This window comes from Elephantulus edwardii, unplaced genomic scaffold, assembly GCF_000299155.1.
Source record: "Elephantulus edwardii isolate Elephantulus edwardi_28Jun2011 unplaced genomic scaffold, EleEdw1.0 scaffold00004, whole genome shotgun sequence".
NCBI lineage: Eukaryota > Metazoa > Chordata > Mammalia > Macroscelidea > Macroscelididae > Elephantulus > Elephantulus edwardii.
Window position 1 is genome coordinate 10,289,131 of NW_006399754.1, and position 27,611 is coordinate 10,316,741.

Sequence of the window (27,611 nt, forward strand, 5' to 3'; positions counted from 1 at the left end):
TGGATGAACCTGAAGGACATACAAAAAAATTAGTCTGATAGGTCAAAGCTGGTATCTTGGTGTGGTTTCCCCTGTATTTTCTTGATTACTAATGTTTTCCAAATGTTATTAATCTACATGTTTCTCAAACTGTTAAATTCCTGTTCATGGCTTTTGTCACTCTACACATTGGGCTCTCTTTTTCTTGGTGATTTATTCTCTAAATAGAAATATAGAGATAATTTGCTCCTGGACCTGAACCAAAAATCCAGAGTTTAACTAATTATGTAGCTTTACACACGTTACTTGATTCATCTGAATGTATTTCCTGTTCATCGAAAGCTGTCATGATGCTCGCTGTTCACGGGCAGACTGCACACAGAGTTAGACCAGTGCCAAACACAGGTGGACAAGTCAGTGAGGCTAATACCAGGGTGGATTTAAACACTAACAGGCACACGACAGAATAAATATTATTCCAGACATACATACAGTGAGTTAATATAAACTCATGCCATGAAGTGTGTTCCAACTCATAGTGACTCTCCACTGGGTTGCTGAGCTTGTAAATCTTAATGGAAAGTCTGAAGTCAAGAAGCACTCACTCCAAAAAAAAACAAAACAAAACAAAAAAAAAGAAGCACTCACTCCAAATTACTGAAGAGCAATGATGTTAGCTTGAGGACTAAGGTGCACCTGATTCAGATCATGGTCTTCTCAATAATTTGCTATGCACATGAGAGCTAGATAATGAATAAGGATGACAGAAGAAAAATTGATTTTTTTTTTGAATTGTGGTGTTGCAGGAGAGTACTGAATATCCCATGGACTTCCAAAAGAACAAACAGATGTATCTTGGAGAAGGTGAAGCCAGAGTGCTTCCTGGGCATGTTGCTAGGAGAGACTATCCTTTGGAGAAGGACATCATGTTTGGAAGGGCAGAGGGACACTGAAAAAGAGGAAGACCCTCAACTAGGTGGGCTGACACAGGGACTGCACTGCAGCAATGGGCTTGACTGTGTCAGATTGTGAGGTTGGCACAGGATAGGACAGGGTTCAGATCTGAGTTCATAGGGTCATTATGAGTCACACTCAACTCGAGGGCACCCAACAAAACAAATCTTTTTTTTTTTTAAGTGTGTGTGTGTGTGTGTGTGTACCATCAAATCAGATCCGACTGGTACAGGAAGAGATTGCCCCTCCTTATCCAGCAGAGCATCTGGTGGATTTGAACCATGTACTTCTGAGATTGCAGTGCAGCTTCTTGCCACTAGGCCACCAGAGCTCCCTAACAAGAACAAATCTTAATGGGAGGAGATTGTCCATCCATTTTCTTCAGAGCCACTAGTGAATCTGAACTATCAGAGACCCTTGCTAGGCCTTTTGGTGCATAGAGTAACATACTACAGACAACACCACCAGAGCTTATTACGTACGTACTTAATATAGAGAAACTGTTTATCAGCAAAGTCGTACAGTACAGAACTGAAGGTCAAGCAAGGGCTCCGGAGAGGCTCAGTCCACCCATACTGTAGCTGTGAACTTTTAGACAAGTAAACCCTCTTCAGCCCTCTACTTCCTCATCCGTGAAATGGAGATAATAACATTCTGTACTTCGTAGGTGTATTATAAGGATTAAGGGCGTAAACACACGTACAAAGCTCTCCGTGCACTAACTCAAAGATAATTTGAAATGGAATTTTCCCTAATATTTACCACACAAAGCATGTTTCCACAACATATAGAAAACACTGTTGCTTTCAATGAACTGTGTCTTAGATGAGAGATTTGCTTTGCAATTCATGAGAAACATAGATCAAGTACCCAATCCTGATTCCTCAGTGACCGTGTGACATGATTATGCATATAACCTACTTACCTGAGTGAATCACTGAAATAAATGCCACTCCCAAGATTGCCAAGGTCTGTTCGTTTCACACCATGATCTTCAATCACTTTTGGTAAAAGCAGCCCTCTGAAAAGAAATGGGTACTATCATGATGGCAGTTGAGAAAAGAATGTTTTTTAAATCTCAGTCTCTTACTTCTGCAAATTGTTGTCGTTGTTATTAGATGCCTTCGAGTCAGGTCTGACTCATAGCGACCCTCATAGCTATGAACAGCTAGCCTGAACCCTGCCCTATCTTGCACCATCCTCATCTCTGACACACCAGAGCCCACTGCTGAAGTCATCATGTCAATGCATATCATTGGGGGTCTTCAGATGCTTCCCATGAAATGAAAAGAAGATGCATACTAACATGAGGGAGATCCAGGGTTCACCAAAATGCAGCATGTTACGGCTGACTTCTCACCACCATCTTGACCAGCCATTTTTCTTGCCATTTTTAATAGTCTACCTACTTTAACCTAAAGCCTTCCTCATTAGCCCTACTTTGGGCAAAACAATGCTTTAAGGCCAACACTGACAGCATTTCTTCCTTCTCAAGCACTTATTCAAATCCCTGCTGGCCGTGTGCAATTCAAGAACTCTCTGTAATCAAAATGTAGACTATGCTATCTCTAGGAAGATGGAGTAAGGGAATGTTGTTTGTTATATAAAGATCTAGTCTATGTAATAAAAAGATTAATTGCATTAGGAAAACCTGCTGTCAGGGACCTCTGCAAAATACTGAGGAGCAATGATATCAGTCTAGAGACTAAGGTATGCCTGATCCAGACCATGGTCTTTGCAATTTCTTTCTATGCATCAGAGAATTGGACAATAACTAAGGATAACAGAAGAAAAATCAATGCCTGAGTTGTGGTGCTGGAGAATACCATGGATCGCCAAAAGAACAAACAGGTCTGTCTTGGAGAGGGTGAAACCAAGTTTCTCCTTGGAAGCTAGAATTTTGAAGCTCTATCTCACATACTTTGGGCACATGCCAGGAGGGACCAGTCTTTGGAGAAGGACATCTTGCTTGGAAAGGTAGAGGGATAGCACAGGATAGGAAGATCCCAGATGAGATGGATTGACATAGTAACTGGGGTAATGGGAGTAGGTAGGTCATAGTCAGTGAGACTGGGGCAGGAAAGCCGTTTTCAGAGCTATTGAACATAGGGTCGCTATGAGTCACAGGCAACTCAATTGCACATAATAACAACAACAACCATCTATCATTTGAATTTGTCTTATGAACTAGAGTTAATTTTGAAAATGTAAAGCAAAAAATGCTGACACTGATTTTTATAAAAAATATTTTCTGTGATTATTCACGCTTCCATAAAGTTCCACCCACATTTCCCTTCTCTCTTGACATAGCACCTTTATAAAAACAGAGATCTGGCCTGACTCTGTCACTGTTAATCGCATAGGTATCACTTTTCATGACACACCTTGAGACTTAGCACCTGTAAAATACCCAACCTTCACCACTACTAGCAGTTCCCAGAGAGCCCCTTTCTTCTTTACCAAACACCGTATTATATAATATTTCAAGCATACACAAAAGTAGAAAACATTACTGAATCCTGATGTACCCATTGCCCAGATTTACAGTGATCAATTTCCAGAAACATCACTTAAACATATCAGCAAGTATGCATGATTCTTTGAAGTGAATATTCCTTTGTATGGATGTATCAGAAATATCTGGACTATCCTCTGTTAATGGATTCAGAGCTGAAATTTACTAATACCAGAAACACTGCAATGGAAAAAAAATCTTAATGAAATGTTAGTTTTTTACATATCATATCCTTGTATGCTAAAATTCTTGATGGGTCACATATTAAGGGGTGCACAATAGTAACACATTTTTTGAAGCCATATTTATTCAAACTGGTTTATTAGTCTGTCACAAGGAATTGAAGAACCAATCAAAAACTATGTAAATGAAACCGGTAAATGTGGAATTGAAAAAAGGGAATTTCAGTAAATGGCTACATGCCAATAGATTTCATCACTCTGGTTCTACCATTTGATGAATGAGTCATACGGACTCCAAACTGGCAAACTCACTGGCAGCGAGCACTCAGGGAATGTTGAATATTATTACATTAGCCTTGTAGCTTTGCACCAATTTTCCTGCCCACAGTGTGGGAACGTGTGGAAATGTCTACCTCTCTTTGCCAACACACTGTATCATCAAATGATGAGTTTTTGCGACTCTAAGGGGTGGAAAATGTTATCACACTACAGTTTTACACCGTATTTAAAGTACTTTCTGGGATACTGGACATCCTTCCAAGTGTTTAAAAGTCATCTGTACTTCCTTTTCTGAAGTGTCTCTGCTTATTTTTCAATAGGATCATGAAGGTTGGGTTTTTGTTTATTTTCTTCCACTCTTCCTGGTTTGTGGTTTAGTTCATAAAGTCCTGGGCTGCCAAATGAGAGGGCAGTGGCCTAATCTACCTGCCATTCTAAGAGAGAAAGAGAGGCAACCTTCACCTTTACAGCCTCAGAGACCCAGTGGAGGAAAGTCAGCTGATTCTACTCCACTACAGTTGATCCAAGCTTGGAGGTTCACTTTCAGCCCCAAATTGAACACTCTTCTTGATTTCCAAGCACAGTTTATACATTATAGATATTAGCTTTTTTGTTGGAAAATATAGAGTACATATGTTTTTGCCAGTTTGTTATCTGTGTTTACCTTGCTATTTTAAACATATTTTGGGTTCACTGTCAAGCATACATACATAAAATAGAACAATAAGTATAAGAGCATACTGAAAGCCAGCTATAAGCCACATAGAAATTTTCTCTATCATTAGTTAATCTTTTCTGTAGGCCTTTTAGGTTTTGGACCTACTTTAAAGGGCATTCTTTTTTTTAAATTTTTTTTAATGGGCATTCTTGATCAAAGATTATTTTCAATGATACTGTCCTGTTTTTCAGCTAATATATTTTTGCTTTCATTTTTAATACTTTAATTTTTTCTCCATCTGAAGTTCATGTAAGTGCGAAGAGTCAGGTAAGGGGTTAAACATGGTATTTCACCAGGGACTAACCATATTATTAAAGGAAATACCTTTCTTCAGCAAAGATGAAGCTCCTTTTACCATATAGTTCCATTATGCTTTTGAGTTTATTGCTAGACTCTATTCTTTTTCTTTCATTTTTTTAAACTTTTTATTATTTTGTGTGGGTGTACCGTCAAATCGGATCTGACTGCTCCAGGAGGAGATTGCCCCTCCTTCTCCAGCAGAGCATCTGGTGGATTTGAACCGCATACCTCTGGGATTGTAGTGCAGCTTCTTGCCACTAGGCCACCAGGGCTCCCTAGACTCTATTACTAGACTCTATTCTAGTAGTTTACCTAATTATGTGATGCCTTGCTGTTTATAAAAGAAAAAAAAAACAACCCACAAAAACCTCCACACTGTCACCAAGTCAATTTTAATTCATGAACTTCTGATACTGTATATCAGAATATGTTATCATTCTTTGTTGAAGTGGCTGGTGTATTTAAATCCTTGACCTTTTGGTTAGCCACACAGCACATAACGCATCCTGTGCCAGCCAGGCTCTTAAAACAGCTTTGTTTTGATGTCTGATTGGTGAGTCCTCCCACCGTTTTCCATGTTTTAAAATTTTCTTTTTAGAATTTTCCAGGTAACTTAGAATTTTTAAAAAATACAATCAGCTTTGGACTTCTTTGAAAAGTAATCTTACTGATATTAGTGCTTTAAAAACACTAAATTAATGTAAGAAAAATGGACATAATTCTTTTTTTCAACATAATTCTGATTAAAGGAAGTGTTTTTTTAATGTCCCTCAGAAGCAGTTTAACATTTCCTTCAGATGGGTCCTAAATGTTTTCTTTAAAGTTTTTCCTCAGTATTTATCTGTTGTCAGTGTTGCTATGTCCCATCAAGCTGGAACTGACTCTTAGCTGACCCAGGTTAAAGACAGAGGAGACAGTCAATCTTTCTCCCAAGAAGTGGATTCGAATCACTTGCCTTTGGGTTGGACCCAAGAGGTTATCAGAATGTAAATGTAACCATATTTCTCGCAGCCCCCTGTGACTTCAGTTTCACCCTAAGATTAAGTAGTTAGTCATGAAAATTTGAGTTCTGGTTTAAGTAGACAGTTCACACAATCTGGGCATTCTCATTTTTAGACATTTCTCTTTAAGTATCAGCATATCCCTAGGTTAGATACGCATGGAAAAGTCATGAAATCCAGACAGGTTTCTTCATATATACTGTCTGTAATAAGCAATTCATATTTATGCTGTTCTTTTTTTTAAATTTTTTTTTAATTATTATTATTGTGTGAGTGTACCGTCAAATCAGATCTGACTGGTACAGGAGGAGATTGCCCCTCCTTCCCCGGCAGAGCATCTGGTGGATTCAAACTGTGCGCCTCTGGGATTGTAGTTGCAGCTCCTTGCCACTAGGCCACCAGAGCTCCCCTATATGCTGTTTTTCTTATGTGCTATCCAGTCGCTTGCGACTCATAGCGACCCTACGTACAAGAGCTCTATCTAAATGCTGTTCTATCCTGTGCCAACCTAGCCATCTCAAATGCACTTATTCCCACCGCTGCAGTCACAGAATCGATCCATCTCACCAAAGGTCTTCCTCTCCTTCGCTGCCCCTCCACTCTGCCAAACATGATGTCCCTCTCCAAGGACCAGTCCCTCCTTGCAACATGTACAAAATATGTCAGACGTACAACACTAAAATATATAATAATAAATTCATAAATTATATAACCTAAATAAAAAGTTGTGGGGTTTTTTTCCCCCTGACTACAGTAAGCTGGCTCATTTTAATGGTAAAGACTCACTTACTGTAAGGAAAAAAATTAGAGTAAAACACTTCAAATTCATGAGGATAAATATTAGATAACAAAGTTGGCGCATTCTTACCGAGAGAGGATTCCTACTACATTCCGTACAGAAGACCCGTGCAGTAAAGGCTTCACGTTGCCAAGTTTGCTCAGAAATTCTGTGGTTTCATTCACTCTGCCAACTCTAAAAATCTGCAAGATGTCCGCTGAACTTTCACTGCAAGAATTAGGAGAAAAACCAAGGGGTTGCTGGAGTTAGAGGAGATGATGCTTAACCACCGCTGCTTCTTCCTCACAGATGGAGATGATTTTTTTTTTCTTTCCCTCTGGCTCTCACGAAAAAACTGGTTCTCTACTGTGCCACCATCATCCTCATCAGGAGATGTTTAATTTGTATCTGGTTACAGGAGAGCTGATGGTAGGTTAAATTAAAAGATTGAGGTAATACACAAAAATCTAGGGGGATTTGTTTTGAGGATGATGGAGCAAGGAAAGTTGAAAAGAATTTAAGAGGTTGTGCTGTTAGGTCACATTGAATCAGCTCCAACGCAAGTCACCCCACACTGGACCCAACTTGACCGCAGTGAGTTTGCCTGCTGTTGGTTTAATTTGCTTTTAATTTTTTATTTAATTTTTGTCTCGTCAATGAAGAGACTGTCTATTTAGGGATGCCACAATTCATGACATGTTTTCTAACTTCGTGATTTCATGCCTGGTCAAAGCTGCTGCACACGCATTCGTGCGTATTAAAATCCTCGGTTAAGTTGCTTGTCTTAACGTAATTCCCTTCCAAACACAGGCTCCAGTATCCTTTCATTTTGAAATTCTCTATTTAATTCTAGGGAAATATGACAGCAGCATGGAATGAGGGGGAATATTTTAATTCAGAATACTGCACAGGTCCAGTCAGAAACCCAGGTGAAAGTGATTTTAACGATAGTTATTTTATGATTACTAATGATTAAATCTAGGTAATTGTGGTAAATCAGGTTTGTATGGTGGGTTTTGGGTTTTTTGATTTGTTTTGTTGTTGTTGTTGTTTTGTTTTCTGGTTGTTTCATTTTTTGTAAATCAGTTTTTTAGAAGGATCTGGAGTAGCATTAACAATAAGTGAGAGAGATATTACCTGTGATGATTCTTCAAGACTTCGTTTCTAACACTAACAAATTCTTCAGTGTTCTGTTCAACATGCTGGATATTGCATCTCAAGGCTCGATATTTGGCAAGAGAAGGTGGATTGGGTTTGGACAAATTAGTTTCACAGACATTCACCATGTCTCTTATTAGCTGTAGATAGAAATGGTACAGAAATGGTAGCTGTAGCATGCATCAAAATGAATATTAAAAAAAAAAAACAACCCTAAAATGCACATCAACACCTTATCCAAAAGTTTGGAAAAATACAGATTTTTAGGAAGCTTTTGATCAAGATTCACCTGTCGGTGGCATGTTATAGTTCATAAGGTTTCTCATAGCACATATACAATAAAGCAGTAACGCAGTTGTGGTATACATCGCCATAACACATCAGTGAGATTGCTTTCAAATGCATCATTTAATCCTCACACTGCGAAGTCGGTCTAATTATCCTCATTGTGTTACTGTGTACCATCGAGTTGGAACAGACTCATAGTAGACTCTAGAGGATTTTCAGAGTCTAAACTGCATAGGAGGAGACTTCTCATCTCTTAGAGCAGCTGGTGTATTTGAATTGCCTGCCTTTGAGTTGGCAGCACAATTCTTTATCCACGAGGTGACCAGAGATCCTGATTGTCGTCGTACAAGTGAAGAAAGTGAGCTCTGAGAAGTTCAATCAATTGCTCAAGATGTGACAGCTAGCAGTGCACAGGGACTAGATCAAGTCTTTGACTTCCTGTTCAGAATTTACCTTCTCCCCCAGATACAGTGTCAAAATCTACATTTCAACAACATCTCGAGGTGATGTTTCTAGATCTCCGTTCTTACAAGCAAAAGAGTCAGTGAAGCAGGGTACTAGTCAGTTTCCTGCCAGAGTTGAAAGTACTGGTGTCCTTCTCATCTTGGAGTTGTTAGGGACCCGTGAGTCCGAACAACTCAGAGCAACTCTGGGAACATCAGATCTGAACCTGTCCTATCCTGTGTCTTCTTTGTCATCCCTGCCACATCAGAGCCCATTGTTATAGTCACAGTGTCAATCCATCTCCTTAAAAGTCTTCCAATCTTCGCTGATCTCCCACTTTCCCAAGCATGATGTCTTTCCCCAAGGACAACTCCAAACAACATGTCCCAAATATGTGAGACAAAGTTTCACCACCCTTCCCTCCAAAGATCACTCTCTCTAAGACACCTTGGTTCACTCTCTTGGCAGTCCATGGGATATTTAATGCCTTCTCCCACCCACGAAAGCATTGATTATTCTTCTTTTGTCTTTATTCACTGTTCAACTCTCAAATACGTAGCAAATAACTGAAAAGGCCATGGCTTGGATCAGGCTGGGTACAGTCAACACACCATCTTCACCTAACCTCGGAGTAGGGAGGACCTTTCTAATGACAACTCAAAACTCACCAGCCTTAAAATAAAAGACTGATGCATGTTACAAAAGGGTGCGGGGGAAGGCCTGGCAGAAAGAAAAAAGTCAACCAACAATGAAAACACAAAAATGCCGGAAGTGAAAAGACAGAAACTAGGAAGAATATTTGAGACTTAGCTCATTTACCACAATGCTTGCTAACATATCGGCTCTTCCCCAATTGTATTTTTAGTGTCATTTAATCTTTTAACACTTACTAGAAAATGTTCTAATAATATTCTCAAGGTTTTCACTGGCCAGTTTCCCCTGGAGTAGATCACCAATCCTATTCTCTTGCCTGCCTTAGTCCAGAAACTCTACTAAAACATATCAACTCTGGACTGAACATACCTACTATGCCTTTGAAATACCAGCGGCATACTTTTCAATATGACAGCAACACACACAGCACAACAGACTTGCAGATGAAGGGTGGAATCTCTTCCTGTTGAGAATACAACTTACAGATCTTCCCCAAAGCCTCTAGCTTTCAAAAATGGTTTGATCTCGATCTCTGTACACAACTTGAGAGACGAATTCTTTTTTCTTTTTTTAAATTTATTATTTTTGTGTGTATATACTGTCAAATCGGATCTGACTGGTACAGGAGGAGATTGTCCTGAGAGACAACTTCTGAGATTCAGTGTTATCTTATTTATCAGAGTAAGACTCCTAATTAAATTGAGTTATATACTTCAGAAATTTACCTGGCTTATTTATCAGATTAAGACTTCTAATTAAATTGAGTTATATACTTCAGATATTTACCTGGCAGAGGTCTTCTTTCTGAGATAACAGTCTCAGGTTAACATCTTCCCGATTTTTATCTTTGTGAGGTATTAATCGGTAGAATTCATTCATCATCTTTTGCAGCTGTTCTTCTGTTTCTCCATTCTTCAGTGCTGTCTTTACTAGAAGGAGAATACCCTCTGCCTTGCTTACCTTCAGGCATAAAGCAACAGACAATTATTAAAATTATACCAGAGAAAAAGTGAAGGGGTACGTAGAAAAAAATCTAAAAGAGGTATTAGATGTAAATGTTAGATATTTTACAACTATCAATTTCCTATTGGAATTTATTAAAAAAAAACTAATGCTGATCTTTACTGTAAACGTGTCTCAATTGTGAAGGTTAAGTTATTAGGACTCTTCCAAAACTAGACTTGGCTTATGTAAAAAACCCAGCAAAATTCTTATGTGTCCATACATAGAGAGTTTATCTATATTCTAGATACAGAGAAGATAATGTTACTGCAACTGTAGAGACTTACTTTTAACATCAGCATAAAACTAAAAACAAAAAAAGCTCTGGGACATGTTTCTAGTTACATAAATACTTAGGAGCTTTAAACCTAGGAAATTTCTACCTCTGTGAAACAAATCTGTTTAACATCATGTAAGAAAATTGGCTGTAGTATTTTAATGTCAATGCAGTTGTACAAGATGTGCAATTGAGAATGGCTTTTTTAAATTTCCTTTTTCCATTGTAATTGGCCATAATTAAGAAGGTGAGAGTATTTTCTGGCGGGATGGCAGCAACCCTGCCTTTCCCTGAGAGAGTCAGAAGTTACTAGGGTCAAAAAGTATTCGACTCCAATAGTAATTATTAAAAAGGCTAAGCTTTGGGCCTTAACCAATAATCAAGACCACTCACAACTCTCAGGTCTGTTTCTAATCTCCTGACCTAGTGGATCAAGAATGGTAACTGTTGTTGGGTGCCATCGAGTCGATTACATCTCATAGAAAGCCTCTGAAGAGATCTGAACCTCCCAGTGAAAAGTGGCCTTTGAGTAGCTCTTGCATCTGAAAGCAAGTCTAGTTTTCTGGAGTGTTCATTTTCCTCTCACTGTTCTGTAAGCTTCTTTTTCCAGACTATGAGGAAGGACAGTCAACTATCAAGTCTATCTGACCAGCACCGAAACGTAGTGTTATTATTCAACCCAGGAGGCAGGTACATCATGTGAGAGGCTGGGTTTCAAGGATGCACATACTTACATCATTGAGACTAATTCTGTTCACTGGCTTGAGAAGCATGTGCTCCAGATGGCCGAGAGCTTCCGCCCAAATCATCTCCACCAAATCACTGACCTCTTGACTCGGAGGACTGGAGCTGATTACCTCCTCCAAAAGCAACTGCGGCACCAAAAACCCCAAAGTTACCATAAGTGAGGGAGTGTAAGTCTAAGATGGGCTGACGAGAAGTGTGAGGAGAAAGAACTGTAGGAAAGTGTCACCTCAACCAAGAAATGGTTCCTCCATTAGGTCTTCCCTTACTCTCACCTCTAATCCCCCCACTCTCTTTTCCATTTCATTTTCACCTTGCCTTTTGCCTTCATCCTTCACTCTGCCCGTGTGAATCCTGCCGTGGCATTCAATGCAAACAGAGTGTGATGCTGATAACTGCGGAATGTCAAGGATTACCAGGGGAAAACCCCACAAATTGACCTGAGAAGAAATACAACCAGCATGTTCCTTAGAAACAAGGACAGGGAAAGTCACTTTTGTTGGACATAGTATCAGAAAAGAACAATTACTAGAAAAGAACGTCCTTGCAGGGAAAGTGGGGGTTTGCTGAAAGTCATTACACAAGAAGTACCTTTGAGAATGGCTCCTTTAATGTGCCCTTTCAATTGTAATTAGACACAATTAAGAAGGCAAGAGCCTGTTTTGGTGAGTTAGAAGCACATCTGCCTTTCCTTACGATGTTCAGAAGTCATAAGACTCTAAAAGTACTTTGCTATGAAAAAAAGGCACATTATATAAAACCAAGGATAAAGGGGACATTTTTGTGGGAAGCATAACAGAGTGAAATATTACATACAAAGGATCCTTGATAAGAATAAGGGTCAGAATATATTCAGAAATGATACAGGCAAGAAGGCAGGAGGCACCACAACAAGACAGAGGTAAACAACCCAACTGAAAAATAGGCACAGGATATGAACAGACCCTTCACCAAAGAAGACATTCAGATGGTGAACAAGCACATGAAGAAATATTCAAAATCCCTAGCTCTAAGAGAGATGCAAATCAAAACAACTATGCAATAAACATAGTGTGCATATATCTGCTTGGGGGGCAGTTATGGTCTCTTTATTCCCAGTAGAGGAATTGCTGGGTCAAATGGTATCTTTATTTGCAACTTTTTGAGAACGTGCCATACAGCCTTCCACAGTGGTTGCACCATTTTACACACCCACCAAGAGTGCATAAGGGTTCCAGTTTCTCCACAACCTCGCCAGCATTTGATGTTTGCTGCTCTGTTAAATTTTGCTCTTCTTACTGGGGTGAAATGATCTCATAGTTGTTTTAAGAAATGGTCTTTTTTTTTTTTAAAGAAAAATTGACCTATGATTATGCTGGTCGTAACTTTGTGTCTCTCTTAGGCATAATGACACAAATGAAAGTAAATGGATTATTAGCAGCCAAATTCTCTCAAGAATTCACTGCCTCATCAATGTGCTATACTAAGCAAAGCAATCTATAAATTCAGTGAGATTTCCATAGAAATACCAACAGCTTTCTTTAGAGAAATGGACAAGTCAATCATGAAGTTTATGTGGAAGTACAAGAAACTCAAAACTCCCACTTCCTGATTCCCATATAAACTACGAAGCCACAATAAAGTAAACAGTCTGTGAGAGTGTAATAATAGATATATGAACCAATGGGATAGGACTGATAGTCCAGAAATAAACTCATATATCTATGGTCAACATTTTTTCAAAAGTGTGACAAAGCCATTCAACGGGGAAGAAAGGAGCTCTTCACTTAACGGTGCTGGGAAAAGTGATTTCCACACACAGAAAAATGAAACAGGATCCATGCCTTACATCATAAACAAAAATAAACTCAAACTGGATCAAAGGCATAAATAGGAAAACCAGAGCCATAAAATTCCTGGGGGAAAAATACAGGAGTGTGGATGCAAGGGCCAGCTATTGGGCTGTGTATTGGATGTGATGACAAAATCACAGAGAGCAAAAGGTTAAGTAGATAAACAAGATATAAGGAAATTTTTACTCATCAAAAAAGATTTTAATCATCAGAGGACTTTATCAAAGAAGTGACAAGAGAGCTATATGCTAGAAAAACTGGGGAGAAATATGTATCTGACAAAGGTCTAATATCTTGCTGCAGTAAAAGGTTCACTCTGTTAGAAGTGAAGGCAGGGGGAGCTCTGGTGGCCTAGTGGCAAGAAGCTGCACTGCAATCCCAGAGGAACACGGTTCGAATCCACCAGATGCTCTGCCGGAAAAGGAGGCGCAATATCCTCCTGTACCAGTCAGATCTGATTTGATGGTACACGCACACAAAATAATAAAAAATAAAAAAAAAAGAAGTGAAGACAAAGAACTTTATTGAAAAGTAGTTGTTGTTGGTGATGTTGTTGTTAGGTGCCATCAAGATGAGTATGACTCATAGCGACCCTATAAACAAGAGATCTGAACCCTGTCCTATCCTGTGCCATCCTCACACTTCCTGACACACTAGAGCCTGTTGCAGCAGTCACTGTGTCAATCCACCTGGGTGAGGGTCTTCTTCTCCTTCACCAAGCCTCTGCCTTTCTGAGTGTTCAACAGGGAAGAAAGGAGCTCTTCAATAAATGGTGCTGGGAAAAGTGATTTCAAAAGTGAAAAGTAAAGAGGTTCATAAATCAGGAGACACACCAGTCCTCAGGTGGGTGGGGCAGAGTTTACCAGGCGGAGTCATCAAAGGGCTCCATGCTCACAGGCACAGGGGGCACCTGACAGAAAGTTACAAGGGGCTGTAAACCCTCTCAACGTTATCATTTCTATTTCCTAACCTCCTGGACAGGTTAGCCAAGGGATTATTCTTGGATCAAACTGTATACACTCTCAACAAACATCTTTTAAGAAGATGATTATTTTTTTGTTCAAGGGGAAATCTTCCCTCTTGCTCCTTTTGAGTTACGAGGAGTTCAACTTTTACAAGAAGTCTCTGAGGTGCCTCTTCAGGGCAGCCGAAGCAGAGATTTTAGGCCAAGATACAGTTTGGTTCAAAATGAAGTTTAATTTTTATTTCATCAGAGAGGATATTCAAGTAGCTGAGTAGCTGATAAGAACATAAAAAAAGATGTTCAATGCCATTCACCAATAACCAAAAGATAAATTCAAATCAAAACCACAATGAGATAGCACCTCTTCCCTATAAGATGTGCAAAGATAAAAACACAAACCTGGGATGCAAATGGACACCTGTCCACAAATGCTCACTGCAGCACTTTTCAACACAGAAAATAAAGTAGAAACAAGGGGAGCTCTGGTGGCCTAGTGGCAAGGAGCTGCAACTACAATCCCAGAGGCACACGGTTCGAATCCACCAGATGCTCTGCCAGGAAAGGAGGGGCAATATCCTCCTGTACCAGTCAGATCTGATTTGACGGTACACGCACACAAAATAATAAAAAAAAAAAAAAATAAAGTAGAAGCAACATAAATATTCATGAGCAGAGAATCAGATAAAATGTGGCATAGCCAGACAATGGAATACTGCTCAGCCATAAAGAGACATGAAATTCAGGCGCACGTAATACCATGGATGAACCATGAGAACATCACATTGGGCCAAATAGGTCGGTCACATAAGGATGAGCATTCCATTGTCTCACTTACATGGAATAATATACAGAAACAAAAAAGTATTAGAGGTAAAAGGAAGGAGGTAAAGTGATAGTATTGGTTTAGGATCAGTGAGAATTTGTATTAATGGTGGGGGGCAATTTGGTAGAAGGTAGCAAAAATGTTCGGAGAACTTAAGGATACGTGTGAAGAATTTGTTGAACAGGCTTACGTTTCATCATAGATACTTTTACTATTAGAGCAAATAACCCACTAAGTCTAAGTAACACACATTATTATGACCAGAAGAACAAACACACAGAAGTCAATCTTACCGCTTGCAGTTTTTCAGATGCTAATTGGGTTGCTTCCGGTGTAAAACTGTCTCTCAGCAGAAATCCTTGTTCCTTCAGCTCTTCAATGAACTTGTCATAGTGGTCACATGCATCTGCAGAAGTTTTTTTCCCAAAGAGTTGTCTTCTAGTCTGTAAATTACAGGACGGGTTGAAAGGTTATGAATGCACTAATGTGACTAATATGTCAGTCTTTACAGAGCACCCACTGTGTGCCAAAGGGGAAATGGAAATAAGATCACTGCTATGAATGAATTTTAAAAAATTAGGTGGTGGTTGGAAGATTTTTTCCAAATATTTACTTAAATCTTTAATTCTTTAAAAAATATTCTAAAACTGGTGCAACCACTGTGGAAGGCAGTATGGTGCTTTCTCAAAAAGTTGCAAACAGAGATACCACTTGACCCAGCAATTCCACTACTGGGAATATATCCCAAAGAGACCATAACTGACATCCAAGCAGATATATGCACACCCATGTTTATCACAGCTCTGTTCACAGTAGTAAGGAGTTGGAAACAAACCCAGGTGCCCATCAACAAACGAATGGACAGAGAAGCTGTAGTATATTCACACAATGGAATACTTCACTGCATTGAAAAACAAGGAACTCATGCAATATTATTCAAAATGGGTGACCCTGGAGGACATTATGCTGAGTGAAATATCTCAGTCGCAAAAGGACAAATGGTGCCACTGCTGTAAAATGGGACTGATATCAGGGTGGGGGTAAGACTGAGAAAAACTGGAAAAATTGTGTATACTGCACTGAAACAGATGAGGGACTGAATAATTTAAAAGCCATGTATGATAGGGTATTATGGTTATCACAAGAGTCCACAATTTAGGTTGCATAGTGGAATGTACTTGGGGCGGTGGGAGGGGTGTGGGGGGATTGTGTTCCAGAGAGGGAGTCTTTCTTTTACTTTTGAAAGAGAGGAGCGAACTGGGGGGTGGGGGGAGAGGGCTGGGCGGGTAGAGAAGTGCAGCAATGAATGAATGGAAATCCAAATTCTCTGAAAATGTTCATTAAAATTATTAAAAAAAAAGGACAAAAAATAGTCTAAAACCTAGAAGCAGTCTCAAGCAGACATAACAGTAGAAGGGAGAAGACCCTTGATGTGTTGAACACATTCGGACTTCTTTTTGTTCAGAACCTACTTCTTCTTACTACACCTAGCAAACACCCCAGTAAGCTTTGAAGTCTGTGTTTCTAATTTTTTGAAAATGAGAAAAGCAAATCTGAAGAGAAGGAAAAGTGCTTCCAAAAGGTGTTACTATGACAAGTATTTGGTAAAAAAAGAATATAAAGAAAAGGCACCAAGCCTGATAAACACATACTGCACCCCTGAAAATGTATGGATTGAGCTGTGTCTTCTCTCCCAGATTCATACATGAAATGATACAGTGTGGAAGCCATGTAATGATCTGCATGATCCGATAAACCAGAAAGTTGTAAAAGGGTTAAGGAATGTGGTACCCCATAATCCCCTCACAGCCTGGATCTCAAGTAAGGGCTGTTTTCCTAGAGTGTAGCCTGTAACAAACACCTTTTGTCCCCAAGGCATGAAAAGAAAGGAAACTTGGAACAAGGAATTCAGGACTACTGAAAAAGAATTGCCAGGAGTGGAGTTCACCCTTTAGGACCCAGGTTCCTTCTTGAAGAAGCTCCTTTGCCATACTGAAATCTCCAAGGAACATGAGGCCTACAGATATGGAAAAAATAAGGACCTTCCTCCAGAAACAACCCAGAGAGAACTTCCCAGAGAGCAGGCCCTTGAAATGTAAACTTCCAGCCTCCTAAACTCTACCACAGCAAATTTCTGTTTGTTAAAGCTATCTCCTTGTGACGCCTCTGTTATAGCAGTAACAGATAACTAAGATCTAGACACCCAGACAGCTCACTCCTCTGTCCTCCATTGTTCCAGCCTGCCTAGGGAGGTGGCATTCCTTGCTCTTTGGAAACCACTCCCTCATACATGGTCAAGGGTCCTTGTATTAAGCCCAGGGAAGATGATTCTTGCTGTGAAGCTCAACAGGTACTATGCCAAGCTACTCGTGACCTGACAAAGTGTGAAGACTGCCTTTACAGGTCAGGAACGAGAGTTACTTTATTACCAAGTTTTCCACTTAGAAGGAGAATGAGCTTGATTTTTTAAAATATTTTAATCAAAATGGCTGAATAAAGGAGAGAGCAGGCTAGAAAACCTTCCTCTGCACAACAAGCCTCCCACAGTAGTTAGGGGAGAACGGCTCTCCTCAAGGTACCCAGGACCCTCCTTTCTGGCTGGTCTCCCAGAAAAGGCTCCACTTGAATTCTACACCACCCAGGAGGCTCTGTTCCATTAAGTCTGAAGGGACGTGATGACTTGAGGAGCCCACAGTTTAGTTTTTTAATGAAAAATAAAACAAAACAAAACAAAACAACAAACAAACCTCTAACCTACTACATTTTATATTCTGTCAATTTATATTTTTCAACTTAATATATATTTACTTGTGTGTTAAGTGAAATGCTTTTAGAGATATAAATATAAAAATATTTCACAAGTGATTTGGCCACAACTAAATGCTTCACAAACTATAACATATATATTTTAAGTTTCTATTTTTTATGATTTGAAGTCAAAGTTTATAAAACTGGTTTTTCACACACATTTTGTTTTATAACAATGACAATACTCAGATTGTCATCACACTTCCCAGTTCCTCCCTATAATTCTGATTTCCACTAATCCTTCTATTCTACCCCTTCCTGATTTCAGAGCTTTATCATTGGGCAAATACAGCACTTTTGATTTTACGTGACTGGTTATTTTAAGGATTGAGTGCCTCTGTGGTGTTAGGATTCACCTTCTCATTCACTTACTCACTCACTGATTTCCAGTCAGAAGTGATTCATCACTGACCCTCCACAGAGTTTTTTGAAGCTATAAATTGCATGAGAGGAAAATTCCCACAGCCTGGGTAAAAAGTTAACAGAATCCTTTTTCTCTGCACAAATATGACTGCAGATTGATTCTCTAGCTCTGACGCAAGAGAAATCTGATAAAGAAGAAATGTCAGCTTAGTAGTAGGTGAAGCTGCGAAGGTGACCTCTTGGTAAAGTGCACTTGGACTTGGAGTTCAATAAGTGAATGATACACATTTAGTGGGGAGCCTTGTTGTTATGGGCTGGAACAAACTCATAGATGACCCTCCAGCAGGTTCTCAGCAGCTATAAATCATACCAGAACTCGCTAGTGGGGAGCCTTAATTGTGGGTTTTCCTGAGAACAATGACTTCCAACTGGGCATGCCCCTGTGAGGGCATCTCAACCATGTGGATATTACAAGGGATGCAGGCTTCTATAGGACAGGACTTGCAAATCAGGCTAGATCCTCTACCGGATCTACCGGATGTGAGTCTCCAGCCTGTCCACCTGGATTAATACCTGGATCAGAAGTCTACATGAACTGTTGTGAGGACCAATGACTCCTTGCCAGAGTAAGGGGCTTCCTGGCCCAGATACTTCTAAGGCCAGCATGCAGCGTTTTAGCTATACTCTGAATAGTAATTCTGAATCTATTTCCTCATCATTTGAGAGGGAACTTTGGTGGTTTAGTGGGTAGGAAGCTACACTATCAACACAAAGGCAGGCAGTTTGAATCCATGAGATGCTCTCTGGGAGAAAGATGGGCCATTCTTCTCTGATGTGATTTATAGCCTTTGAAAACCAGTGGGGGTAGGGCGGCCGTTAGATAAAAGTTGATTCCAATTGGACAGCACAGAACGAGGGGGAAAAATTATGTTGAAGTACAACCATGTTCTTGATTTGACATTTTCAAAGCATTCTTTGAAAGCATATTTGACTCCCTGAGCCCATAATTGCTTTACATAAATTTCAGGATCATCAGTGCCTCTCACAACGGACTGAAATGATAAATGCTTTCTTTTCATTCAGGTGGCAATTTCTGAAGGTCAGGGTGCAACATATTTTTTTTTGGATGCTGGCTCCTATTGTTTGGCATGTGACAGATGGTGAATGCAGCATGTTCTGTGAAATGCTTCAAGAGATAGTTCACAAGGGATTTGAAAATTGAACAGAAACCCTCTTACAGCTTGCATCCCATGGAATGATTTTCTATGGAAACTGTCCTGCTCTCCTGGTCTGCAATGTTTTAGAAAAGAACACATGTTCAAGTAAACTAACTGGTTTGTTCATGGCCCACAGTTAAGGAACCTTATTAGAGACATGCTGGACAAGCACACAGGAATGAATATAAAGGTCAGAACCTCGATGCCGTTGACCAGGAGGAAACACGCGCTGATCAGAAATGGCCACTCCCCGCCTCCCTGGACGCACTGCAGCTCGACCACCACGATGTCCTTCTTGCCTTCTGTCCCAGTCTGGAATAAAGACAGTCTTTTAGCGACTGCACAACTGTGGACTGTACAAGTAATGCATGATCATTTGGGGATGTAATTTAAAAAAATAAACTTGAAAAACTAAAATCACCTGATATGGTATATATATATAAAAGAGCTTTTGTCCAATCTGCCATTTTAAAATATAAGACACTGTTAATTATAGGTAGAAATTTTATTTTTATTGCTACATTAATTATCTGTACTAGTTAAATTTTATTATGAGGATACATTACTTTTATAATAAAGTAGTTACAAATAGATATTAATTAAAATGTAAGCATTTTCTTGACTTAAAAGCAACTCACAAGGAACTATTATGCATAATACATGTAAATTTTCTAAACAAAAAATTATTGAATAAGGAAAAAAATCAGATTTTTTTTTTAAATCAGATTTTTTGTTGTTCTTTCCTCCCAAATAGATATTGGACACTTACTTTTAACAAGGTGTTATATTTTGCAACTTCAAATTCTTGAGGAATTTCATCATTTTCAGTAAAAACCCTGAAATATGTATAATTAAAATTTTAGACATAAAGCATATTTTTAAACCAAACAGAACTTCCACAAATTTTTTTTTCTTAACAGTCTAACTCCTTACAAATACACCACACGCTTTTGTCTAGTGCGACCTCTCAGGCGCTCGACAGTCAAATGAGCTGTCCTTTGCTGCAGCAGGATTCCAGAGCTCTGCTTCTAAGCAGAGGGGCTGCCTGCACTGGGGGCCACCTGCACTGGGCAGAGGGAGTGCACAGAGTTCATCAGGAGATCCAAAAGCAAAGGGACAAGCGGGCCTGTATGTGCAGCAGGCTCTGGTCTACAGATACAACATGGCTATAAACAAGCCACCCCCCTAGACAGCCGTGATCACCAGACCACAGCCAAATTCCCTTAAAAAGTATTGAATTGGAATTCTCATCATTTGTTGTGTTGTTGTTATGTGCCATCGAGTCGCTTGCGACTTATAGTGACCCTATGTACAACAGCCCTAAATGCTGCTCTGTCCTGTGCCAATCGCACTGTCTCTGACACTCCCATCCCGATTATCCCAGTCACTGAATCAATCCACCTCATAGAGGGCCTTCCTCTCCTGCGCTGTCCCTCCACCTTCCCAAGCATGATGTCCTTCTCCAAGGACCGGTCTCTCCTCACAACATGTCCAAAGTATGTTAGATGGAGCCTAAGAATCCTTGCCTCCAAGGAGCCACCCGGTTTAAACCTTTCCAGGACAAATCTATTTGTTTTCCTAGCAGTCCATGGTATTCTCAATACTCTTCTCCGGCACCACAGCTCAAAGGCATCAATTCTCCTTCTATCCTCCTTGGTCATTGTTCCACTCTCTGATGCGAAGTGATTGCGAAGACCATGGCCTGTATCAGACGCACCTTAGTCTCCAGAGAGACACCATTGCTCTTCAGTACTTTGGAGAGGTCCCTAACAGCAGACTTTCCCATTGCAATGCGCCTTTTAATTTCCTGGCTGCTGGTGAATCATTTACACTTAAAAAAATTATTTTTCTCTTTTAATACTACTATTAACAAATCAGAGAGATCTGGTGCATAATTCATAGCAAATTAGCTGGTGATATCTGGCCCAGTGGCAAGAAACTGAGCTGCAATCCCAAAGGCACGTGGTTCAAGTCCACTAGCTGCTCTGCAGGAGAAGGATGGACAATGTCCTCCCGTGCAATTAACTGCCTCTGAAAACCCATCAGCTATGGGTTGGTTCCAACTCTATGGTACATAATAACAACATATCCCATGGACTGTCAAAAGAACAAACAGATAAATCTTGAGAAAAGCACAGTGAATCTACCTTTTTGAGGGTCTTCCTCTCTTTTGCTGATCCTTTGCTTTTCCAAACATGGTATCTTTTCCCAAGGGCTAGTACCTCTTGACAACATGCTTAAAGCATGCAAGTGAGACATAGTCTCATAGCCTTGCCTCTGATGAGTGCCCTGGTTGTCCTTCCTCCAAGACAGACTTAACAGTAATGATATTATTTAATAGATTTAATAATAATTAAAGTAAAATCTTAAATAATGACGAATTCATAAAAATAGATATGCAAAAGTAAATGAAAATACTTTTTACAAAGCCAACTGATAATGTATAAAGAGTATTTTAATGCTATGTTTGAGGTTTCAAATGAATTTGCAAACTCTTCATAGCACTCAGAAAAAAAGATTACTTGGTGAGTTCCATCGTGTTCTCCTCTGGGGAACTGTCCAGCGATGGTGCATCTGTGTTCATTTCTAGAATTAAAACAAAACAAAACAAAAAAACACTTGTTTGCCAATCAAAGACTTTCTTTAGTTAGTAAATAATGGCTAGCATTATTATGGGTTTTGAATATGGATTAACCACATATGTGTGTGTGTCTGTAAATTAGTGGTATTGTAGCTGTTGTTGTGTACCTTGGGGTCTAATTCAACTTAGTGAGCCCACAGAATGGAGAACTGCTCCACAGGCTTTTCTTGGCTGTAATCTTTACACAAGCAGCTTGCTGGGTTGGTTCAAACCACCAACCTTTTGGTTAGCGGTTGAGCACTTAACTGTTGCACCAAGGCATCTTAAATTCATTACAAAATTCTCTGCCATCAAGTTGATTCTAACTCATTGCAACCTCCACTAGGCTTCTAAGGCTGGAAATATTTATGAAAGAAGACTGCCCATCTCCCACAGAACAGCTGGTAGATTCGAACCCCCAAGCTTGCTAATCTAGTTAGCAGCACAACTTGCAATTAACTACAACCACCAAAAACTACTTAAAAGAGTTATGTTGTTAGGGGCCGATGAATCAACCGTGACTCACAGAGATGCTATGAACAGCAGATCTGAACGTCGCTCTGCCCTGCCCTGTCCTCATGATGCTCAAACTCATCGCTGAAGTCACTGCGTCACTCTGTCTTATTCAAAATCTTCCTGTCTTTCACTGACTCTCTACCTTTCCCAGCGTGACTGCTCTCTCCAAGGACTGGTTCCTCCTGAACGTTACTTATATTACCTTTGTATTACCAGTAACTAGAAGTGACAAAAGAGAAAAGATGAAGAGAAAAAGGGAGAATTCTATTTTACTTTTTTAAAAAATTATTTTTTTTCTTTTTTTTGTGTGTACTGTCAAATCAGAGCTGACGGTACAGGAGAAGATAGCCCCTCCTTCTCCAGCAGGGCATCTGGTGGATTTGAACTGTGAACATCTTGGATTGCACTGCAGCTTCTTGCCACTAGGCCACTAGAGCTCCCTTTAGAATTCTATTTTTTTTTTAAATTTTATTTTATTATTTTTGTGTGAGTGTACCGTCAAATCAGATCTGACTGGTACAGGAGGAGATTGTCCCTCCTTCCCCGGCAGAGCATCTGGTGGATTTGAACCGTGCGCCTCTGGGATTGTAGTTGCAGCTCCTTACCACTAGGCCACCAGAGCTCCCCTTAGAATTCTATTTTAATAAATAAACAAGGGAAATTTCCACTGCCATCTGTTTCATTCGACACTTACTGATAAACAAAAGTTTTTGAGTGGCATTTTCCTCTGTAAAGATTGTAAGATGTAGTGTGTGCGTTATGGGGTCAGAATGAGGTTCCCAGCACCAGGTCCAAAGAAGGAATCTGATGTTCCAGCTCAGAGAGGAGAATCTCAAGGGCTCCTATGGGATGCTGGACACTTTATATTTTCTTATCTACGGACAGCGCAGGAAAAGACGACCCTGGATGAGATGGACTGACACAGTGACTGGGGCAATGGAAGCAGGGTGTCAGCGACAGTAAGATTAGCTCAGAATAGAGCTATTGTGCATAGGGTCACTATGAGTCGCTGGCAACTCGACAGCACATAACAACAAGAACACAGCATTATGGGAACTCTAGTGGTGTAACAAAATGTATGGGATTGCTAACCAAAATGTCAGTGGTTCAAATCCAGCAGCCACTCTCCTGGACAAAGATGGACCATCTCCTATAAGACTTACAGCTTCAGAAACCTGACAGATGGGTCTCTCCAGATTAGTGTTGGAAGTAGGTTAAAGCATTATGGTAGACAGGGATAACTCTTATAATGCATAGCTTTTTAACAACACCATATTGATTTTAAATATTCTCAAAGTGGGTTTCGTAATTTTGAATCTGATTGCATGAGTCTGAATGTTGAAAAATAGGCTTATGAAACAGAATCTGGCATCATCCCCATTGTTCTCTTAGCAATGACACAGCAAGAAAGGATGATTAGAACAGCATCATTTCTAGGCAGATTATGTAACAGGCTTCACCACACATGTATACCACATGTCTACCATCAATGAACATTTGTCAGAACTGTGTGAAGCTTGATCCTGCCTGCGAGGAATCAATTTCCAGAAACCTTCATGGCCTGATTCCAAAGTGAAATTCACGTTTAGAAAAGCATCATGTTGCTCTTGGAGAAACTGCCTTTTAGAAAGAACTTCTCTTAGAAAATGTTAAAATCTCCATAGTCATCAAGTTGTGCTAATCATTTTTAAACAAAAGGTTTCTTTTCCTTCTGAGTTAGAATTACACCTCAAGGTTTCTGAGACAGGGTTTGTGTGGTCATTTTAAATCTGACCACTTGAGGCTGGATGCTGTGGAATCTACTTGTATTGCTGTTTCTGCTGTCTGTTTTCTGAGGTAATAAGAAGCCTGTTTACTTGTGTAGTATTTCTGAACAATCTTTTGTCTAACATCATGTCAACAAACAAAAATGTGTGTTACGCTCCCTTTGGGATTGGTTTTACCGATAGAATCTAGGTTTTTTTTGTCCTTTGTCACTGAGAGATAATCTGTGAAACTTCGTAACAGCAGTCTTCCAACTTCCTTTCTGAGCTCCCCATTTCAATTTTTCTTTCTTCCCTGTCCCTTCTTGACTTCTGGGCTTTGTCCTTGGGCAAATGTTGTTGTTGTTGTTGTTGTTATCTGACGTCAAGTCAACTGTGATGTCTTGTGCAATAGCTCTGAACCCTGCCCTGAGCCAATCTCATTGTCTCCTCCGAGAGACCTATCTCTATTATCTCAGTTACTGTGAGATACTTTTAGGCATGTTGCTAGGAGAGGCCATCTGTTGGAAAGTGATATGCTTGGAAAGTGGAAGGTCAGTGAAAGAGAGGAAGATCCCCAATGAGTTAGATTCACACAGTGACTGCAGGAATATGTAAGCAGAAGCCTCACCATCCTTGTTTCCAACGGGCATTCTGACTGTACTTTTTCCAAGACATAGCTGTTCTTTTTGGTTTTTTTTTGACAATCCATGAGATATCCATGAGTACTTTTCTCCAACACCACAAAGGTATCAATTCTTCTTCTGTCATTGCCCAGCTCTTAGATGTATTGCAAATGATTGAAAAGACCATGGCCTGAATCAGGCACACTTTAGTCTTCAAATTGATGTCATTTCGCTTTAGTATTTTGAAAAGGTCCCTGATATTGAACTTGCCCAATGCAATGTGTCTCCTGACTGCTGATACCAAGGGTGTTAACTGTGGATCCAAGTAAGATGAAATCATTGACAGTTTCCATCCTTTCTCCCTCTATGATGCTGACTATTGGTCTGCTGCCCAGGACCTCATGACCTGACATGGGTTGATAATATGAGATTGCTATCACAAAGTAGGTCATTTTGGCATGGTCAGGCCCCATCCACCATGAATCATGTGATCAGGAGTCTCATCAAAGAGCTTGGGTCTTGGGTCAACCTGGAGGACTGTGTACTCTACAACTTGGGAGGTTAAGGTGAAGGGGACCTAAGTGCAGGTGGTTAAGGTACAGGAAAAGTGCTGGCAGTGAAGCTGCTATCAGAACAGAACACGATTGTACTTATCCTTATAATTTGACATGAGAAGCCAAGTTGGATTTTTCCACAGGTCACCTATGATCAGTGTGTACCAGAAAACAACTACTTACCAGAACTGCTTTCCTTTTGACCAGATAGTATTGTGAGATCCACTGACTCATTGGGACTGTAATTCTTCACATCCAAGAGTCTCCTTTCCTTGATAGAGTCTCGTATAAAATCGGGGTTGACGATATGGATATGTTTTTCACGGACAGATTTCATCTGATATTGACTCAGAACATCAGCACTGTCTAAGACGATATGTGTACACTACGAATGAAAGAATCAATCCATTAGGCATTGGTAACAGACACATTTAATTAAATGATAGCTATAATCTTCACCCTTAGGAAGTCTGACAGTGGTTAACTTGTGCTAATTTTTCCAAGATGTTTAAATCTGTCATAATGTCTTCAAGATATTCAGTAGAAAAGTAAATACAGGAGATTGTGTACTGTATGCAAACTGCTATTTGTGGTTAAAAGTATTTGTATGAGAATATGGAAACAGGCCAAATGTCTAATCACAACTGAATAGAGTGAGAAATTGTGGTACATTCACACAATGGAATACTATGAAGCACTCAGGAGCAATGACTTTGAAAAATACAGTCTGTAGAGCATTATGCTGAGTGCAGTAACTCTGTCTCATAAGGACAAATACTACATAAAACCATTATTGTAAAAAGAGAAGGATAGCTAGTATAACATGTATGAGGACCAGAGGTGGGAAGAAGTGAGAGCAGAGGGGTGAGGATGGGTAGGGGTGAAACTACAGGGTTCCACAATTTGGTGGGTGGAGGGAGAGGATGAGGAAATAGGAAGGATTTGGTGGGGACACGAAAAGACAGGGTAACGATGGATAAGGTCCAGTGCCAATGGTGATTAATTTTATAAAAAAATAATTCAAGGAATGATTGTATGAAACACAATATGGATATGTGAATGAAGAATAGAGTGAAGCACAATGTATATGAACTTGTAAGCAAACAATATAAAATTTTTTTTAAAAAGTATTTTCATGTTTGTCTACACTTGGAATTTCTCTAGAGAGGCAGAGGAGGGAACGAATTTCAGCAGGTTCCTCTGGAGAGTGAAACTGGAAACCATGTTGGGGAGGAAGTTAAAATATTATTGTCATCATTTTATATTTTAATAGGGCTTTGTCCTTGGGCAAATGTTGTTGTTGTTGTTGTTGTTATGTGCCGTCGAGTCGTTTTCGACTCATAGCGACCCTATGCACAACAGCCCTAAACCCTGCTCTATCCTGCGCCAACCGCACTGCCTCTGACACACCCATCCCGATTACCCCAGTCACCGAATCAATCCATCTCATAGAGGGCCTTCCCCTCCTGCGCTGTATTTTTTTCTTTCTGTGTGTGTGTATCATCAAATCGGATCTGACTGGTACAGTAGGGGATTGTCCCTCCTTCCCTGGCAGAGCATCTGGTGGATTCGAGCCACTAACTTCTGTGATTGCAGCGCAGCCTCTTGCCACTAGTCCACGAGAACTCACTGCATGTATTAATTATTAATTATAAATAATATAAACTACAAAATAACTAATTGAAACAAATACTCAGGTGATCTTGCAAATAACTAAAATAGGTAGAAGAAAAAAACCCACACAGCAGTCTTCCCTCCAATGACCCACCTGGCCCAACTTCTGCGTATCTAAATAGAAATTAGTACCCTCTCCTGCTGCCAAATGCCCTCTGCCTTCTCCTCTTAGTATGACTTAGATTCCCATAATGCAAGATATTAATCATACAGTTCTTGTTAAATAGGCAAATACCTGAGGATTTACTGAAAAGGAAAACTTGCCACCATTTCCCTTAATATCTGTTTGTAGCTTTTTCTTCTGCTGACCAGGCAGGCATCTGACTTTCAAACAGAAGGTACAATTTGCAAAGATTCCCACAGTCATCCTGGAGAAAAAAGAAACAAACACAAATTTGAAGCCAAAGTTTTTCATGTCTCTTTTGTCTGTGAATCTGATTGACAATGGCTTTAAAATAGTTCAATATGCAAATTGTAGAAATAAGTATTATTTTTTTTAATTCATTTTCATGGAAGTTTACAGAGACTTAGGGTTTCCAGTCATTCCTTGTTGCACTTTTCTCCCTGCCCACCCCCTCCCCCAATTCACTCTTCTCCTT

The 27,611-nt window shown here is 39.8% G+C and overlaps 1 protein-coding gene across 1 annotated transcript in view; it reads right to left on the minus strand.

Moving 5' to 3' along the window:
• LOC102857855 (poly [ADP-ribose] polymerase 4-like) overlaps window positions 1-27,379 on the minus strand; it is an 80,261-nt gene extending 52,882 nt beyond the window's left edge. The window contains exons 1-11 of the mRNA XM_006879618.1: window positions 27,248-27,379; window positions 25,522-25,723; window positions 21,803-21,866; window positions 20,050-20,116; window positions 19,479-19,592; window positions 15,186-15,335; window positions 11,264-11,401; window positions 10,037-10,210; window positions 7,844-8,004; window positions 6,797-6,934; window positions 1,859-1,954 (exon numbers count right to left, since the gene is read on the minus strand). Of these exons, the coding sequence (XP_006879680.1) occupies window positions 1,859-1,954; window positions 6,797-6,934; window positions 7,844-8,004; window positions 10,037-10,210; window positions 11,264-11,401; window positions 15,186-15,335; window positions 19,479-19,592; window positions 20,050-20,116; window positions 21,803-21,866; window positions 25,522-25,723; window positions 27,248-27,379 (1,436 nt within the window). The remainder of the gene's footprint in view (window positions 1-1,858; window positions 1,955-6,796; window positions 6,935-7,843; window positions 8,005-10,036; window positions 10,211-11,263; window positions 11,402-15,185; window positions 15,336-19,478; window positions 19,593-20,049; window positions 20,117-21,802; window positions 21,867-25,521; window positions 25,724-27,247) is intronic.
• Window positions 27,380-27,611: the final 232 nt, after the last annotated feature.